Here is an 18,640-nt window from a genome sequence, read left to right as displayed (position 1 = left end):
TAAAACATACAGTCAGAGGAAGTGTTGCAATTGATTTAACAGCTGGAACAATGTAATGCGATGTCTAAACAAGATTAGACACTTTTTATTTTCAAGCAGAAAACTATTTCTGTATGTCACCTCACAGATCTTCTCCAGCAGGACTCAGATGAGGGTGAAACATGTGATGTTTTGGTGTTGTTGTTTTGTTTATTTCCGTTAACTGTCAAGTGGGAACTAAGTATTTTTTGTAGTACGTTTTTGTGTTTCTCTTATTATCCTACGATACTGTTATGTTTGGCTGTGAATAAGAAATATGAAGACCATCTATTTTTTTTTTTTGTTGAAAAGGGCAGGTCATATAAGATTATTTTCTTCTCCCTGCTCCTTTTTGGTCAACGGTGTGTGTTCACAGAGACACTAAACAGATTGTAAACAATTATTATACATAAGTTGTGCATTCCATGAACGGAACAAATACAAATGAAATGAAATAAACTCTGCATGCACTTGCAGCCTTCCTCTTTTTAGCCTGAGGCACATCTGTGCAGATCCCCTCTCAGTCCGCCTATTTCAATTCAACCCTCTTTCACATAAATGTCAAGGATTTGCAATTTGTCTGTGGTGGACTCTGTTATTCAACTCATTCATTGGAGTTCAGCCTCTCTGCGCCCCCTTTTTAAACTCCGGTTTTCCAGTTTTGTAACTACTGGGTTCAAGCGAGGATGTGAGCCGCTGAGCAAGAAACGTGTCAGTATAGATTTCTTAAGGAGAGAGACAGGGATTACTTTGAGATATCAAAAAACAGATTTGTTCTGCTCAGGTAAACCATCCCTGGATTGATTGAGGTTATGAAAATAATTAACCTTTCAAGCAAATATTAACCGTGGGATTTAAAAATAAATGTCAGCTGTACAAAACAAAACAACAAGGAATAGCTGTGGAAGGAATGCAACTTCATAACAACTTCTTGCACTCTATTAAGCCTCGACTTATCAAACATGTTTTTATTGAATCAGCTTTAATTTGCATTTAACTAAGAAGCTCTCTGTCTCTTAATACAAGAAGGAGGACTGTTTGTGAGGAAACCTGAAGTTCTGTAAAGTCAGAGACTCGCTGAATCACAGTGATTGGTTTTAATGGTTCGGTCTATTTCCCATTCAGTCGGCTCAGCGCGGAGCAAACACGGCCCGAGGCATGAAACTCACGACTATGCACAGAGAGAACGAAATGATGGGTACGAATTCATCCCTCATAAACATTCAAAAAGCGGTTAGGATTTTCCTTAAAAGATAAATAAAAACAAACCCTTCTCAATCCCTCTCTCAAAATGTTACTGTTTGCTTTTCAACTTGCCGATTTTAGGACATTGTTTCGCCTTAGCCTCTATTAAAAGGTCAGGACAAGGTGCCAAATCCTAATCACAAATACAAAACATAGCTACGAAATGGCGGACACAGCAGGAGAAATTGCAAATATAGCAAGGCAAAACTGCTGCAACCAAACAAATCATACTCATTCCAACTTGACATTTAAGGAATAGGAAAAGCGTTGTATGCCAGTTTTTGTGTGGGAAGAAACTTATGCATGGTTTTAATGCAGGCACGACGTTTGTACATCAGGCCCATAGTCACAGATTTTTTCTCATTGATTTCACAGCTATTCGTATTAATGATTGCAATCAATGTGATTCCAAGGAGGGTGTGTTGAGTTTTGTTCATTGCATATGTTTATCACAAGATCAATGTGGAGTTTACACAGTTACTGTAGGAAAAGATACACAGATATGGGATTATACAGACTGAAGAGTACAACATGTATGGTGATAACGATCAGTTCATCTGTCTTTCAAAGTCCTGTCAAACTTGCAGTTTTAAGAGAGCTGTAAGTCCAATATGCATTCTCTCAAGAAACATGTCCACGTGACTTTAGTTTCCAAATCATTGTAAATGCCACTACCCAATATTGTTCACCTTGTTCCATTTTGAGTATGGTTGAAATCGAATGAACTTTAGGTGTGACCTGCATCCTGGGCTGTTTGACCTTCTGGCTGCCTGCCCATTTTTCATTTTCACTGCAAATGCATTTAGGCAGTACGTTTTTATCATCAAATATCAAGAGCAGCAAATACCTATTACCGATTTGTAAAGGAGTTTCTTTCGTTCGTTTGGTCTGCTTGTTAGTAGGATTACAAATAATCTAACTTGCCTGATTTTCATGACACTTGGTGAAAGGGTGTTGTAGCATGAGCCAAGGAAAGAAACCATAACTTTACATAAATGTTACGAGTTCCCTTCTAGTTTATTAGATGCATAATTTAAATGAATTTGTGTGTGTCATTAACTGCACAATTGATTCTTTCACCACAATACTTTCATTCAATGTCATGGAGAAGTTGATTGATCTTCTCCTACTGCATAATGAAAAAGTGTCACTTTAAAAGTCTAAATGAGTATCTACTTTAAACTCGGAGTTTAGATGAAGATCGTGAACAAGTAGAGTCATTCCTTGTTTCTGAGAATCATAAGGATGATTTATTTTGTCTGGACATATAGTACTTTACTAATATAGAAAGACAATCACCAGAGATCCTAAAGATGAGTGAACAAGGCGAGGCGTGTGGCACAGTGGGTTGTGCGTTGGTGTTCGGATCAGGTTCAAACCCCACTGCAGTCAGCATGTCGTTGTGTCCCTGAGACACTTCACCCCAAATTGCTTCTGTGGGGATTGTCCACAGTATTGAGTATGTAAGTCGCTTTGGATAAAAGCGTCTAACAAGTGACATGTAATGTCATGTAACAAAAAGCAGAAGCCAGAGCTGGAAAGAAGAGTTGCGATATATTTTTAAATCTGGCAACTGGACATTTATCCCTCAATATGCTTGCCACAAAGTTAAAAAACAGTATCAAAAATAAATGATGAGAAAGGCATCTGTATTAGCAATGCTGCTCTTTCTAGGTAATAAATCCCCCTAGCCAGTTGTCCATAAGATAGAAACCACCTCTCAGCCGTACGTCACTTCGCCTTCTCACATATTTTCCCTCTCCTCTGAAACAATGTGCCTTATCATCAACACAAAGGTCTCAAATACATTCAAAAGAAGCCCTGACCGAGCTGTGAACATCAATTAGTTTCACTTCGTAGAATTCCTGACTATTGACTATTTGGTGTATTGATTTGGAGCGAGCACACTGCGAGAACCCACAGACCGTGAAAGACACCACGATGAGGAAAAAATGTAATTAGTAAAAACTAAAATGGATTTCAGCTATAAATCAGAGAAAAGGGAAACTTTGAATGATCGTCTCGCCGGGAGATGTGATCAATTATGGGAAATTCTGACAACAAGCTCTCCAGTTAATTAGCAGTGGTTTGTGAAAAGCTGACATTTTGTGGTGTCTGCAAGCTGGGTAGCAATCATAAGTGTATTGGGTATCATGATTTGTAGAAAGGGATCTGAGCTGAGATCTGTTTAGTTCATTAGAGGAAATTTAACTTGAAATTCAACAACTTGTCATCTCCAAAATAAATGATTCAGGAATGCGGAGAGCAGCCGTGTTTTTGAAAGGGTTTCAAGACGGAAATCTCAACACTTCTATTGATCTTCTTAAAGCTATTCTGAATAATTTACACTTAGGTACTTTATCTTCTGGGCACATTCGTGAAACTCCTGTAGATCAAAAACATATGAAAATGTATCTATGAATAAGGCAGCTACGACAGTATGAAATGAAGCAAATATATAAATTCTTCTACTAAATATTTGGCTATTTTTATATAGAACTTTTAGAATCTATTTGATTTTTTACGTGTAATCCCCTTTCCCCTATTCTTTTTGCTGCAGCGGCCCCCTTGAGTAAAGTTCTGTCTCATATCTTGGGGTTAAAATAAACCAATATGTTAAACCAGCAAACTTCTCCATAACTCGGATTTGTCATGTCACATTTTTTTCCATCCCTGTAGCTTGACATTTACATGTATTCAGAAAGTGACATCTTCATCGTCTGTGACAGAGTGAACTTCATCTCAGTATTAATGAATCCACTAAAAATAGCGCTGGATGTGACGACTCCCCGGAGAGGCTGCTAACAGAGGAAGAGGATGTTTGCTTGTGTGTCTCTAAGTGACTAATTGTGCGCTTGGTTTTGTGTTTCGAGAAAGATTGTGTTCATGTATTTGTGTCAGCAGTAAGTAGGTGAACCTGTGTGTGCTCACTACAATCAGTTAGCAAACAAACACTGTTCAATAAAGCACCAAATACCAGTTATTTAAAGTTATTAAGAGCTATAACAACTACAACATTATAGAAAGCAAAATAGAGAAGTACAATCCTAGCAGTGTTTACAGTGGTCTTTGGAGTTTCTAACTTCAAATGTACATACAGACGTGTGTTTCTAGATAGATTTGACATTAGATGTATTTGTCTCTAGGCCGTAGCCGCTGAACTCCTGCTTCCCTTCAGAGAAATAACAAGAGGACAAGTAAGGAACATTTGTTTCTACTCGTTAATTGGGTCACTTTATTAATAATTCAGCAGAATAATGTGCTAATAACTCTTGTCACATTATTAAGAGACGACCTACTGTGTGTTTCCCCCTAAGCCCATACAGGCTGTAAACTAAACTCACACACAGATTAAGGGTTTGGCTACCTCACACGTTATGTTTTCATCAGAACTGGCCCAAGGCAGAATACATGATTTGATCAACCCTCTGATTCTGCTCTGGAGGTCTTGTATTGCAATACAATTGTAACACTCCCTATGCCACCTCTAAAAATACCGGATAACAAACAATATCTTAAAAAAAGGGGCTTTTTAGATCCAAAATCAGCTGATACGAGTTTTCTAACATGTAAATTGCTTAATATAATACACAGCACTGAACAAAGTCTGAATGCCTACAGACACGTTGTCTCATTTCAAAGCATTTGTTAACCTGAGGAAAACAACTACTTCAAAGGCATTGTGTGGACATATTGTCTTATTTCGGAATACGCTGCACAGCTCCTTAGAAACTTTTGCATCATGTTGCTCTCCTATTGCTTTATATGTAAAGTTATGTTTAAATATTGCATTATTGTATTTATGCAGTCCATTATGAAACAGCTCTTCGGCATGCTGGCAGCGCTTTCTTCCTTTCGTTTTTACACAACGGCTGACTGTTGTTTCGCTTCCACATGAGGTAAAAGTATGACCTCTAAAATGCGAATATTTACCAAAATGTAAACCTAATATAATCCTTTTTTGTATTTGCTTACATGATTTCTAAGATGAGTTCTTGTGTCTCTGTTAGCTAGAAGGTAAAGACTGAATATTTCATATTTCACATTCAAACTGACTGAGGTTTAAAGTGCAGGCACTACATTATCATTAATTAGACTCCTTACGATTAGCATGAATTACTAAGCCCATAATGTTAAGACCTTTTGTGTTAATAGCGTTGGACACCCTGCGACTGAAATAGCTTGCTGAAATGCATTCTGGGTAACTACATGAGGCAGGGGTCTTCCACTTGGCCGGAACAGAGGGAAGGATCTTTCATTTTATCATTATAAATCAGGCGTGTGGACTCTGGTTAGTAGAGACTGAAAAAGCTGCTGCTGTGGATTTAATAATGTACGGTGTGACATCTTCATAGCTGGCAGGCTTGGTGCAACATGCCATTTACTACACAGTTCATGTATGTATGCATGAGCTGAGACATGATACGTTAAACACATGCTGAAGTAACATGGCTCATCTGTGAAGGCTTTGCACAGTTGGAGTCTATGAAAAAACTGCATGGGCAATTTAAGGTAAATGTATTTTGTGCCATACAACGTTTGATTTTGAGGTTTTGTATTAATGTCAGTATAAGTGCTTGTATTGAGGTGGTTGGCTCTTGTGTTCCATGTGAATCCATCCTCACCCAAAATTAAGTTTGACTCACATCTGTAACTTCAGTAAAGCCCCTGTCACACTGTTCCGAAATTGACACCAGATGGACACACGAATATGGAATTGTGAATTTCGCACGAAGATGGCCCCGAACTTGGACAACGGCCAAGCAACAGCCGAAGCAAGTATGCCTACAGAAGGCCACACGATGGCACCTGAACCACACACTCCGTCATGTTGTTTCCTTAGCAACAACAACTTCCTGTGAACAGCGTAAACTCGCCTTCAAAATAAAAGCATCTAAATAAAACAGGAAGTTAACCTAAATTACATATAAGACATACAACAGCAACGGAATCAACAAAAACAATGTAATATCCTTTTCAGTTTCACAGAATACAAATTGGGTTATTTTCATAATATGTTTACATGATTTTGTTGTGCAATAAATGCAATCTCGATGTCATCGTACTATAATACGATGGCTACACGACGGCATTGTGAGGGCTTCACGTAGTCGTGTTGCCTTCCTAAGATAATCGGGCAGCTTCTTGTTTCCTTCGTATTGTCTTCGTGAGGCGAAAAATGCCCGATGGCGCTGACGATCACACGAAGTAAAGGCGAAGATGACACGATTTGACAAGATGCCCTCACGATGGCCTTACGAAGGGCAAAATGGAGACACGAATTCAACACGAAAATGAACCTTCGCAAGGTCCTTCGGCCATTGTTTGGCATGCCAAAGATTTTGCCACCGCTCACGAAGTTGCTGCCGGAGCCTGAGAAACTCCACCGGCGGTCATACGATGGTTAAGATGCCCTCACGAATGGCCCGGTGTTGCTACGATCAGAGCCGAATATGAACATTTCCTTTATCGTGTATCCATATGGTGTCAATTTCGGGACAGTGTGACGCGGGCTTTAGCAAAAAACATACTTATTTTAAGCCAAACAATGATTTTATACAGAACCTAACCAGGTAGTTTTGTTGAGTTAACGTCAACCACATGTTTTAGTCTGGGAACATAATCTGGGACAAAATATATCTGTATGCAATGAAACTGCAGTTTAGTTTTATTGAAATGAAACTGCAGTTTTATGGGAATGTAGCTTTGCAGGTGAGAGGGTTGTAGATTATATAAAGTTATACTTGGATTTCATTGCAAACAAGCATTGTTCAACCCTATGGACATCAATTTTCTCCAAAGACAATACATATATCAAGGTTACTTTTAATCAAATGTATATAAATGTGTGTTATTGATGCACAAGACATAGAATTCCCCATTTAATGGAAAAGGGCAGCCATGAAATGAACAACTGCAACACGCCGGTCGAAAGATATACTGTCAGACAGTGTGGAATAAAACCTTTAAGCTACTTAAGAGGAGTCCACATTCATTCATATGAATGCTGATGTTCACTTATATGCCCAATGTTTTGGAAAAGTTGGGTTATTTAGGTTCACTACTGCTGGATTCACCAGACATAACCATGACAAGCCTGCATCCATTACTGCTGCATCATTGCTGATATCATTATAACAATTCCAATTCACTTCACTCTAAACTTGTTTCCAAATGGCAGTTCGTGGGTGGGATGTCATCTGTGATGCTAACACACGTCACTTTGAGTTTCCTACTACATGTTTCACATTTGTTTGGCATACAGCTTTGATGTTATAACATGGCATAGTAATTAAAGGATTAACCATTCCCTCTGCAATACCAAATTATCTCCTGAACTTCACATCTGTTGTGTGTTTGAAAACAGGCCTTTTTTTTTTTACTAAGACGTTTAACAGCCATAGCAGTTGTGCAGGACTGTGTGCATTTTCAGCATGACTTGCATCCGTGTGAATCAAATCCCTACAGCTACCGCTCTGACCCAGTGAACATTACTTATTCACGTTTTAAACTACGACTTTTTCGCACTTCCTCTGGGGTTTGACCCTACCACCATCGGAGTAAAGGGTCATTCAAGAGTGTTTTTCTCTTATCATCTCATGCCCTGATTCTGTCATAAACCCCATATAAAATATGATATAAGCCTTATATAAGTATTTGGAAAACAGTTGAAGTACTTTCCAAATACTCAAAGATACCCACAACATATTTAGTGTTATGTTATTATTGTAAATGGGTCTGGTTTAGATGCAACTCTGTTACTTGGATGTATTCAAAAATGTATTCACTGCAATCATGTCGCATACAAAAATGTATGTTTTATCAATCAATCAATCAAATGTTATTTATGAAGCTCAATATCACAAATTACACTATCAAATTCATAAAGCATGACTACAGAATGTCCAAAATGCACCTAAAGAGATTTGTTCTGGGGTTTGTTTTATATCAAATAGATTGGCAGAGTGTGTACTGGGTAGCTCACTTAAAATTAACTTTTCTTCACTTGCGTAATTTTTCATAAATGAACATCCTGTCCTTCATAAGATCTATACTTATTGTTGACAGCTGTACTGAACAGTATGAACTACCACAGTGTCCAGGTCTGGTAAACATCCTTGTGTTTTCGGCACTTTTACTCTCCTATCTCCTCCTCAGCCACTTCATTGTCCTCACCTTTATGTGGGTGTCTTTAACTCCTCCTAATCTGATTTTAACAGTTCTTGAAAAATCAATATCACCCCCGCCACTCCTCAGTGCCTCGCTGTCAGCTTTCTAGCGGCGGTAAAAAGCAGTCTGACCCTGCAGCTCGGTGCTCATCCCTCTCCTCTGCCTGTAATTGCTTCATTAGAGCCTCTGCAGCCTCTCTGCCTGGTAGCTGGGGAGATTTAATAAGAGCTCTGAGGATGCTCTGAGGATGCTCTCAGACTCTCACGTCTCGGCTTCTAAGATATTGCCCTGGAATTTCTAATAGCCTGGTTCCGTTCCAAGGAAGACAAAAAGTCAAAGAACATCAAACTAAGTACACTCCTGGATCCCTGCAGTCCTCACGCAGCGCTCCCCGACCTTTTGTTCTGTGGACCCCCGTGGGTAATGCCTCTTCTACCGCAGAGACAATGAAACAGATTATTTTCTGAGAGATGAGTTTCACTGACAGCCAGATTATAGGCTTGTATAGAAAAAGTTAAAAAAACGTGTTCAGCCAACCCCCTTATACATTTCCAGCAGTTCAAGCTGGCATATCATGACGTACTTTAGAAGTTTCCACCACTTCATTAAACAATGATAGGAATGTTCCCATATGACATATGAGCACTGAAACAGGTTTTGCTTGCTGTTATCATTTCTTGAGTTTATATTAGATTAGATTAAGAAATCTCCATGTAATGAGTTATTTTTAGGTCATGAGATCTTCGAAAGTATTGTTTTTCTTTTGCTTAAAAAATACTTCAGTGAAGGCATACTTACAATAAGAGGGACTTTTCTAGTGCAAAAAAAGACTTACACTTTAAAATATACACATCATTTTAGACAGAAATGTGGATTAAAAAATACGTATGTCTGGCTCATCTGAACATTATCTGTTTTAATGTACAGTTTTGTACTTACTGATGAAGTTAAAACTCAAACATTTTCAGCCCACTCCCTTACACATTTCCCTTATCTTGTGCAACTTGAGCTGGTATATCATTACTTACTTTAGTTTCCACCCCTTCATTAACAATATAGGAATGTTCCCATATGAGCACTGAGACAGTATTTGCTGTTATCATTTCTTGAGTAATTTGTCTGAGTGATACTAATGAAGTAAAGAAAGGATTGTTTTTCTCTTGCTTCAACAATTCTGTAGAGAAAGCATACTTACAACAAGAAGTACAGGTGGATTAAGAAATACTCATGATCTGTTGCGGCTTTTTAATGTTCAGTTTTGGTCGGCAGAGAACTTTGATTTAATGAAACGAGTCTGGAGAAAAGTTTCACAAGATTTGGCAATCATTTCGATACAGGGTTAATGTTTTTAAAAGCAGTTGACCTGTTTTAAGTAAGAACAAAAGGTCTATTACAGTATAAGAGCGTCCATCCAGAATATAGTTTGAGGTACTATTTATTAAATCCCTAAATAAAAAAAATTCACCACTGTTACGACAGTTTGACATTTTGGCAATGTGTGCAATAATCGCTGTGCTAGATTCACTGCATTCCCCTCTGGATAAAGTATCAGCCAATTGCTTAAAATGTGCATATTTAATGACAGCTGTAGCAGTAATATAATAAACCCTTACGGCAGAAGCAGTAGGTCCTTCAATTATTATACAAGAAAGCAAAGGAGAATATTAAGGTGTAGAGGGGACAGCCAATTGAAACATAAAATACTTTGTTATATAAAATAACTGTGATTAACTTCTGTATCGTGGGGAAGGGTTTTGTTTCTCATTCATTCAACATGAACCCTCTGCAGATTATAGTGACCAGTGCCGAATGAACACAAGCATGAAGGGTGCTGCCACAGAGTGTCTACAGTAGGACTTTACTATATATAGCAAACAGCATGGGGGATGGGGAAAGCTGATGACTGTGTGTGTTTGTGTGTGAAACTCACTCACAAGATGACCAGAGGGGAATGTGTGCACTGTGTGTTTCGGCCTGAATGTGTGCATTAACACCGCACTATAAAAGATGGAAGTGTAGCTTGCATTTAACTCTATTTGTACAAACACACAGAAAATATTACTACTACAATTGATCATGTTACGGTTTTATTAGCCTGCATTAACTTAAGCCAGGTGTAGTGTTTAGTTTTCACTTTAACAGTTCCAGTTTACTTCCCGTAGAGCAGTGTTTCTCAAACTTTTTCACACCAAGGACCACTTAACCAATAAAAAAACACTCGTGGACCACCTAACTCCACAAATATCCAAAATCGCATCGTTTCTCTAGAACAGATTACAAATCGCCTGAAAATGGTACAAACAAGTGGCCGCAAGTGTGATGAAGGTGTTGTACTGGGCTATATCATGCAATCGAAAATGAAACTTTAGCGCGCTCCATTGCGGAGATATTCCCACGAGAGTGCGGAAAACTTAAATGTATTTATTTATTTAAAATGTTAAATGTTACCAATATACTCACGGACCACGAGGGGGCGCTTACGGACCACCAGTGGTCCGCGGACCACACTTTGAGAAGCACTGCTGTAGAGGATATTAACAAATCGCAAAACACAGGTGAAATCATCTCTTGGAAGATTTCTGTCACTTGTTTCAAGATTGAAATTTCGAACCATATCGTTTGTTAAAAACCTCCATATTTAACGCCTTAAATTGAAGCGTTACGGAGCCTTTTAGAAAGCAAGAGTTCCTGTTGTACACTCAGATGTAACTAATGCAGTTTGATATAAAAGCCTTAGGTCCTGCCTTCATGGAGGTTATAACAATGACTCCATCCCATTGCTATCAAAAGAGTATAACACAATGCAGTTCATCATACAATTACTACTACAATTGATCATGTTACTGTTGTATTAGTAAGCTAGGTGTAGTGTTTTGTTGTTGTTGAAGAAATGCCGTTCTTACCTGTAAAGCAACGTTATAAAATGCACTTTTGAAATGCTGATATACTGTAAGTAGTGAGATTGTGGGGGATGGGGAAAGCTGATGACCGTGTGTGTTTGTGTGTGAAAGTCACTCACAACATGACCAGAGGTGAATGTGTGCACTGAGTGTTTCGGCCTGAATGTGTGCATTAACACCACACTATAAAAGATGGAAGTGTAGCTTGCTTTTAACTCCAGTTCATGTGTACATATATGTGTCGTACTCACGTGATGACCAGTGAGGTGGAGAAGAGCAGAGTTCCCAGCAGGCCTCGTCGACAGTCTGCGTTTTTCCTCTGGCGTTGGTGCATCTCGCCGCCGCAGTTATCGCAGCAGCGGCACATGCAGAAGAAGATGCCGATTATCGGAACCAGAACGGCGAACAGCAGGCCGAGCGCCGCACAGACTACGAAGCCGATCTCATAGTAGATGGCCTGGGGTCAGCAGGGGAGGAATGAGATGAAGAATAAAGGAGAATTCATTAAAGGATATATAGGAGAAAGGTGGTGGACATGGACATTAGATTAAAGGAAAAGGGGGATCAGAGGCGGAAGATAAAAAGGGAGATTAAATAACAAGAGTGTAAAATGGGGATTGTTGAGGAAAACAGAATTGGAATGAGGTGGGATAGAAGAAAGGATAGATTAAAAATAAAGGCATAAAGGGAGGACACACACAAGGAGGCAGAGGATATTTAGAAATCTAAAAATATCTGGTCGGATCATCCCACTGCTGGAAACTCTCTCTGTACTCCTTTGTCCAAAAGGGATTTGTGGGTAAACAATAAACACATTACGTAACACTACTCATTGCTAGAAAATCATTTTTTAATAGTGCTCAAATACTACAAGCCAATTCAAACATTATGAAACAAGACTCTTCCTTGAAATTATGGTATGGCAATGCTTTCCTCACACACACCATGCTGCAAGCTGATTAAGAGCAATAGTAAGCCAAAGGGTTTTTACATACATTTCTAATAAGCTGCAATAAGCGCTGAGAGGATAGCGACACATGAAGGATGATGGGGACAAAAACTCAAAGGAGCCATTCATGTTGCGGTTTTTTCAACTCTAATGAAAGGGGAAAGGCAGCATTTCTGATGAAAAACCTGCTTCAATAGAAATACACTTTAAGGCAGTTACTGTACTGCTCTACTTTCATCTTAAAATGACAAAACTGCCCATTTGGTACAGCACCTGTTAGACTGCAGTTCATCTGTTTTTTAATAATTCATTTGAGGAAGTCGTGGAAAAAAGGGGCACATTTTCACTTTACCAGCTCTAGTTTATTTCCCATAGAGGATATTAAGAAATGGCAAAACACAGGTGAAATCATCTCCTGGACGATTTCAGTCACTTGTTTCAAGATAAACATTTCGTACCATATCGTTTGTTAAAAACCTCCATATTTAACGCCTTAAATCGAAGCATTACGGAGCCTTTTATAAATTCCTGTTGTACACTCAGATGTAACTAATGCAGTTTGATATAAAAGCCTTAGGCCCTGCCTTCATGGAGGGTATAACAATGACTCCATCCCACTGATATCAAACCCTTCTGAGTTTAACACAATACACTTCATCATAAAATGACTACTAAAATGTATCATGTTACTGTTTTATTAGCCTGCATTAGCTTAAGTCAGGTGTAGTGTTTTGTTGTCATTCAAGAAATGCCGTTCTTACCTGTAAAACAATGTTATACAAGTTCACATGCACTTTTGAAATGTTGATATTTGTAGTGTTGTTACGAATAAGGGAGCCGTTTTTTGGGTTAAACGGTTAGTAGAAGTTTAGTAAGATCAGAGAGCTAGTACGTTTCGGGGATTAAAATGCATGGACTGAGCCTGGTAACAAAGAAGTAAGCTTAGGGTCATCGGCCTGTCATACATGATAACTCTGTATTTCTATAGTTTGCCCTATATGATTGCGTTTGTCTCTGAATAGTCAGCACATCACAAAGTCTAAGAAATCCCTCGACTTTGATTGAATATTAGAAATATTCAAAGTGACTTCTTTGAACTTCCCCCTGATATACTGAGAGGGTGAATTGCTGCTGTTGGCAGGTCCTCAGTAGAGCCTCACCTCCTCTTGTCATGTACCACAGTGCTCCTGCTTAATCTGCCCCTATCTCCACCACACTCAGCACAGCTTTGGAAATTGGCAAAATTGAATAGGGGATTGGCAATTCCCACACCGCATGTAACTTGTCACAATGATGTTCAATAGCTTCTCGTAATGAAAGGATCAAAGCGGGGCTGCTATCATCGCTCCTGAATGGACGAACTGCTCCCCCGGCTGATTCACACTAATCTTAATCGCCTTCATAAGTCAATGACCCTGCGGCTTTTTTACTTTTTTAACATGAAGGGAGAAAATAAATGGCTTCTGAACTCGGCAGAGAAGACTATTCTTCTCTGGTTCATTCCTTAAATCTCTGTGCAAACTTGGAAGTCTCAGCCGGTTAGCATAATCCAGCCTCTAAACGCTTGTTTGGCTGAGTGAGGCTCCTGGCTGTGTTCAAAACAGAGTTTACGAGATGTAGGAGGAGAAACACTATCAGTCACACTCTTTATGACCTTAAGGAATGAAATCATACATGACTTTAGGGTCACTGGAAACAGAGAGACAATGAGGGAACCCGAGTTTCCCTCCATCTAAAAGCACAAATGTCAAACCCGTTTTTAGGACATTTTGCAAATATGAACGCTTGCCTTGTTATTCTGCTTCTGGGCCTTGCTTGTTATTGGGTGTATTTTCACAAAAGAAAGGTTGTTTTTTCCACCGCCACTCTTTCAGGGCTTGCAGCTCTGACTATTTTTGGACCATAGCTTTGTCTTGGCAATTGCCCAAAAGCAGAAGGTGACCTTAAAATACGAGCAAACTGGAGGATGAGGTGGCATCATCATGAGTGGTGAGGACAGGCAATTCTCAAATTTGAATCAGATGTAAATCAAAGCAGCACCCTCAAGTCCTGCTGAAGTGTCCTTGAGCAATATGTTGTTACCCTAAACTGCTCACTGACTGCCAGATAAATGCTGCAGAATCCACTGTGAATGAATTAACATCACAGTTCTTTGTACATGTAGTGCTTCCTGTTTTGATTCATAATGGTGGCTCAGATCTTGGTGCTTGATAAATTGGACTGGATGCCACTCAGGAGCTACAAGAGGAACATGACATATTTATGATTTTCTAAGTAGTGAAGAACAGCAGCAGGCCTTTGATCACAGCTGGACTGTTTAAACCCACTGTTAGGAGGCTTTTATTTAAACCAAGATTACACCCACATTTCACTGATTAACTTGCGTTACACAATCAGGGAAATTGCCTGCTCTAATTATGGTTAGAAATCGTCTTTTTAAGCCTGATTGCTCTGTGATGCCTTTATGTGACATAAAGAGGATGGTCAAGGCTAATTCTTACTAAACAATCAAGGTTGCAGTTACTTTATTAATGACAATGGACTAAGCTTTTGGGATATTTATTGAGATCATACTTGGACCATCCTTTTTTTTTACCTTTGTTGTCAGTTTGGCTCTGGAATTACAGTCTTTAGAAAACAGCCACAGGCGTGAATTTAGTTCATTTAAAAAGTTTCACTACAGAATCGAGATCTGCCAATTCAAGTTTTGTATTGAAGCAAATTGATTGTCACAATTCTGCAGTTTGTAAACATCGGTTGGTAGTTTTTAAGTATTGATATTGTAACTACAACATTTCCGGAAGCACTAGAAAAAAAGATTCCCCCTAATAAAAGCTGTACGGAGGCGATTGGATATGTATGGCTTTGTTTTGGTTATTTCTGTGGCTTCATTGCAAACTGTGAGTCAGTTGGTTCAACAGGGTTCATACACTTTTTCACCAATGATTTCCAATGATTTTTCAATGACCGTTACCTAATTTTCAATGACCAAAACATGACTCTTTCTCAGCGGTACCACTGAAAATGGTTTATTTGAAAATGGAACAGGAAAATAAGGTCTGCATATGAAACCTGTTGTGCCTATCTAAAACAAATAAAATAGGCTTACTAGCTTCTACACGCTAAAGCAACTAAAATCTCTCACCAGCAAAACACCTCGACAGTTAAATTCCATTTTACGTTTCATTACTATACGATACAGTATTTATTATCATTATAGTATTACTATTTCGGCGATTAGATAAAATATAAATTATATTTGATGCAACTTTAGTTACATTTCCACGACTTTCCAAAACTTTGGGAAAAATATTGTTTTCCAGGGCCTGGAATTAGCATTTTGAATTTCCATGACTTTTCCAGGTTTGTAATGACCGTAAGAACCCTGGGTCAAGGTCAGTATGGAGATGTATAATACTGCAAAGAGTTCTGTCAACATCGGCAAGCAAAATATCAAGTGTGCGTGTGTGTGTGTGTGTGTGTGTGTGTGTGTGTGTGTGTGTGTGTGTGTGTGTGTGTGTGTGTGTGTGTTCATGTGTGTTTCTCATACTTGCGTGGATATTAGAGAAAATACTGCATGGACGCAAATTAGACGGCTGACCAGCAGATTTCAAGCTATTCTGTATGAACATGTATGTTTCTTTAATAGTTCATAACACATTTAACATATCTGCTTTATCATAAGGCTGACAAGTTCATTTTGACACTAATGCAGTCAAAAAGGTAGAGATATTTAAGGATAAATTGCCAAACCCATATTGCTATTTTTCCTTTAGGTTGACGGTAATATGCTGGTTTTTGATACACGCTCAGCAACCAAGTTTGGAAATAAAGGGAAATATTTAACAATTATCATAACCCAGGGGAGTTGCAGACCATGACATTGGTGTTACACATGTCATTTGTCAAATAAATGTCACATTGTTGCTCCTATGAAGCTGATCTAAACCAGAACTCAAATGAGACACAAGCTACAGATTAGCATAGCTAACTAAATGTCGATAAGGTGGATAGGGGGGCTGGGTGAGAGTCTTAGGGCTGCACAACTGATCCCAAATATATTGAAATGATAAAATGATGAAATAAATGAAAGTGTTGTAAAATCTCAAAAAGAATGCAACATATAGTTTATCATTTTGTATCTGGAGTTGTGCAGCCCTGGTGACTCTGGACAGTGGAGCATGGTGAGGAAGGGGATGGGTTTCACTATAAGACCAGTGTGCAGACTTTACCTGAAGAGTCAGCACTATGTTCTCTGGCTGAGGGAGGCCAGAGCAGAGCAGATCAGATGAAGAGGGCATGCAGAAGACAAAGGCAACGCAGCGTCAAAGAAAGAGCCAAGCCACCAAACAAAAACATGTGGATGAAATAGAACAACAAAGACAAATCAAATGATTGAAAACTGGCATGCATATTCACATAGTAGTTGCTTATCGTAACGCTGCACAAAGACAGCAAATCATCCCGTTATTGAGAGGAAGGTAGCCTTTTGATCTCAGGGACTATCAAAGTTGTTCCTAATGATGTCACTCTAAATTCACAGGTTGGACCAGAAGCAATTACCATTTTTTTCAGATGTGGCAGTGAAAGAAATGGCCTTGCCTTGGCTTCTAAAAGCTATTAAAGCCTGAGACTACAGAGTATCTCAGAGGTACATTTCTTCTGTAGTTTTATCGTGAATTGCAGCTTCCAATCAGAAAAACATAATGCAATAAGGCAAAGGGAAAGCAAAAGAAAAACAACTTGAAGTTTAACACACACAAGGTTACCTTTTGGTATTCCGTCTGAATGGCGCCAAACTTTTCCTTTGCTAGCTTGACAAGAAGATCTGCAACAACAAAGAGAAAACACATGAAGAGACCTTTGGTTGTTTTTCTATATCCATTACTGCAGTATATACTATATCTATACTAACACAGTGTATAAGAAACACTAGGGTCACTAAAATCAATCAGTCTTGCGGATAAGTATCTTGAAAATGAACGACTCTGCTTTGGTCAATAGTCCAAAGTTTGTGTGTTTATTTTACAACCCAATTTCTGGTGTATTTTTTTTATTCGGGGTGTGTTTTGAGACTTTTCCAGAAACAGGAACAAATACTAGATTCTTTGTTTTCATCTATGACAAGAAAGTTTCAGGAAGCAGCCAATCGCTGCGGGTCCGCAGCCAATCGCATCTATCCTTCTTCCCTCTTTGGTTTAGGCAGGGGCAAGTCTGACAGGATGACAAGCTTTGGTATTTATTCCTCTCTTGACATCACGTTAGGATCCTGTTGATATTCTGCTTTCCGGGTCTCAGAAGAAATCACAAGGAATCTTTCCTACAGGATTCTGGGATGCTGGATGTTAAAGTCCTTGTATTTGGCCTGTTTTGACTTTTGAAATGCTAAAAGTTAAAATTGTATCTTAGCAAAAAATATCTTAAAATTCAGATGCCTTTAAAAAAAAGAATTAATCTTAGGTTTGCTTTTTGTGAGACATGGTTCTTGGATGATGAAGCCCATAATGTGGGGTCTTTGATAAACCATCTGACCATTTACTTTCCCATGCAACCCAGAACTAACATGACGACATTCAATAAAGGGAATACTTGACTTGTATACATGATTATAAAAGGGACATTTGTCAACCTTAAAATGTCAAGTTATTTTCTTAATGAATAAACATAATTTATTATACATAAAGTATAAGTACGACCAACAATTCCTCATTAACTTGGCTGGCTATACACTGGTAGGGGCATGGGCGTAGGAAGCATCCTCAATGTGGGAGGGACAATTTGACAGGCGGTGTGGGCAGGTGGTGGACCTCACCTCCTCTAAGGGCAGGGAAACTGTGGCGCGCATCATTTTACAACTAAAGACACAGCTACACAAAAAACGCAGCATGTGTACGGCTCATGTGTACGGCTCTGAGAATCTGCCTTGGTACAAAGTAGCAGTGAAAACATGGTACGGAATTTTATTGATTTGGGCATTCTCTCAATAAGCAAGTGGAATGGATTTGATAATGAAGCACTGACACAGCGCTCTACAGAGAGTGGCGAGTGGATAGACCGATTCACGGACTTTCCGCATAGTAAAAGTGGGGGGGTCTAAACTAATCATTTTAAAAAGGTGGGGGGGACTTGTCCCACCCTCATATAATGGCTGTGACGCCCATGGGTAGGGGGCACACTATGATATAGGATAGTGTCTGAAGAAACAACGCTCCTATTGTTTGAAATTATTTTTCAGTAACATCTCAAATACATTCAATCCACTTAAAAAATGGAAATCCTTGAGGAAATCATTAGGCAACAACCCAAATAAACCTATCTCCTATAAAAAGCTGTAGGTCTCAGTTCTCCTTCATCCACA

The 18,640-nt window shown here is 38.9% G+C and overlaps 1 protein-coding gene across 1 annotated transcript in view; it reads right to left on the bottom strand.

Moving 5' to 3' along the window:
- The window catches only part of LOC117537167 (prominin-1-A-like), a gene marked incomplete at its 5' end in the record, with an annotated part of 88,733 nt that overhangs the window by 34,933 nt on the left and 35,160 nt on the right, over positions 1-18,640 (bottom strand). Inside the window, 3 exon segments of the mRNA XM_034202307.1 lie at positions 11,585-11,790; positions 16,515-16,541; positions 17,052-17,110. Of these exon segments, the coding sequence (XP_034058198.1) occupies positions 11,585-11,790; positions 16,515-16,541; positions 17,052-17,110 (292 nt within the window).

Source organism: Gymnodraco acuticeps, unplaced genomic scaffold (genome assembly GCF_902827175.1).
Source record: "Gymnodraco acuticeps unplaced genomic scaffold, fGymAcu1.1, whole genome shotgun sequence".
NCBI lineage: Eukaryota > Metazoa > Chordata > Actinopteri > Perciformes > Bathydraconidae > Gymnodraco > Gymnodraco acuticeps.
This window is presented reverse-complemented; position numbering and strand designations above follow the sequence as displayed.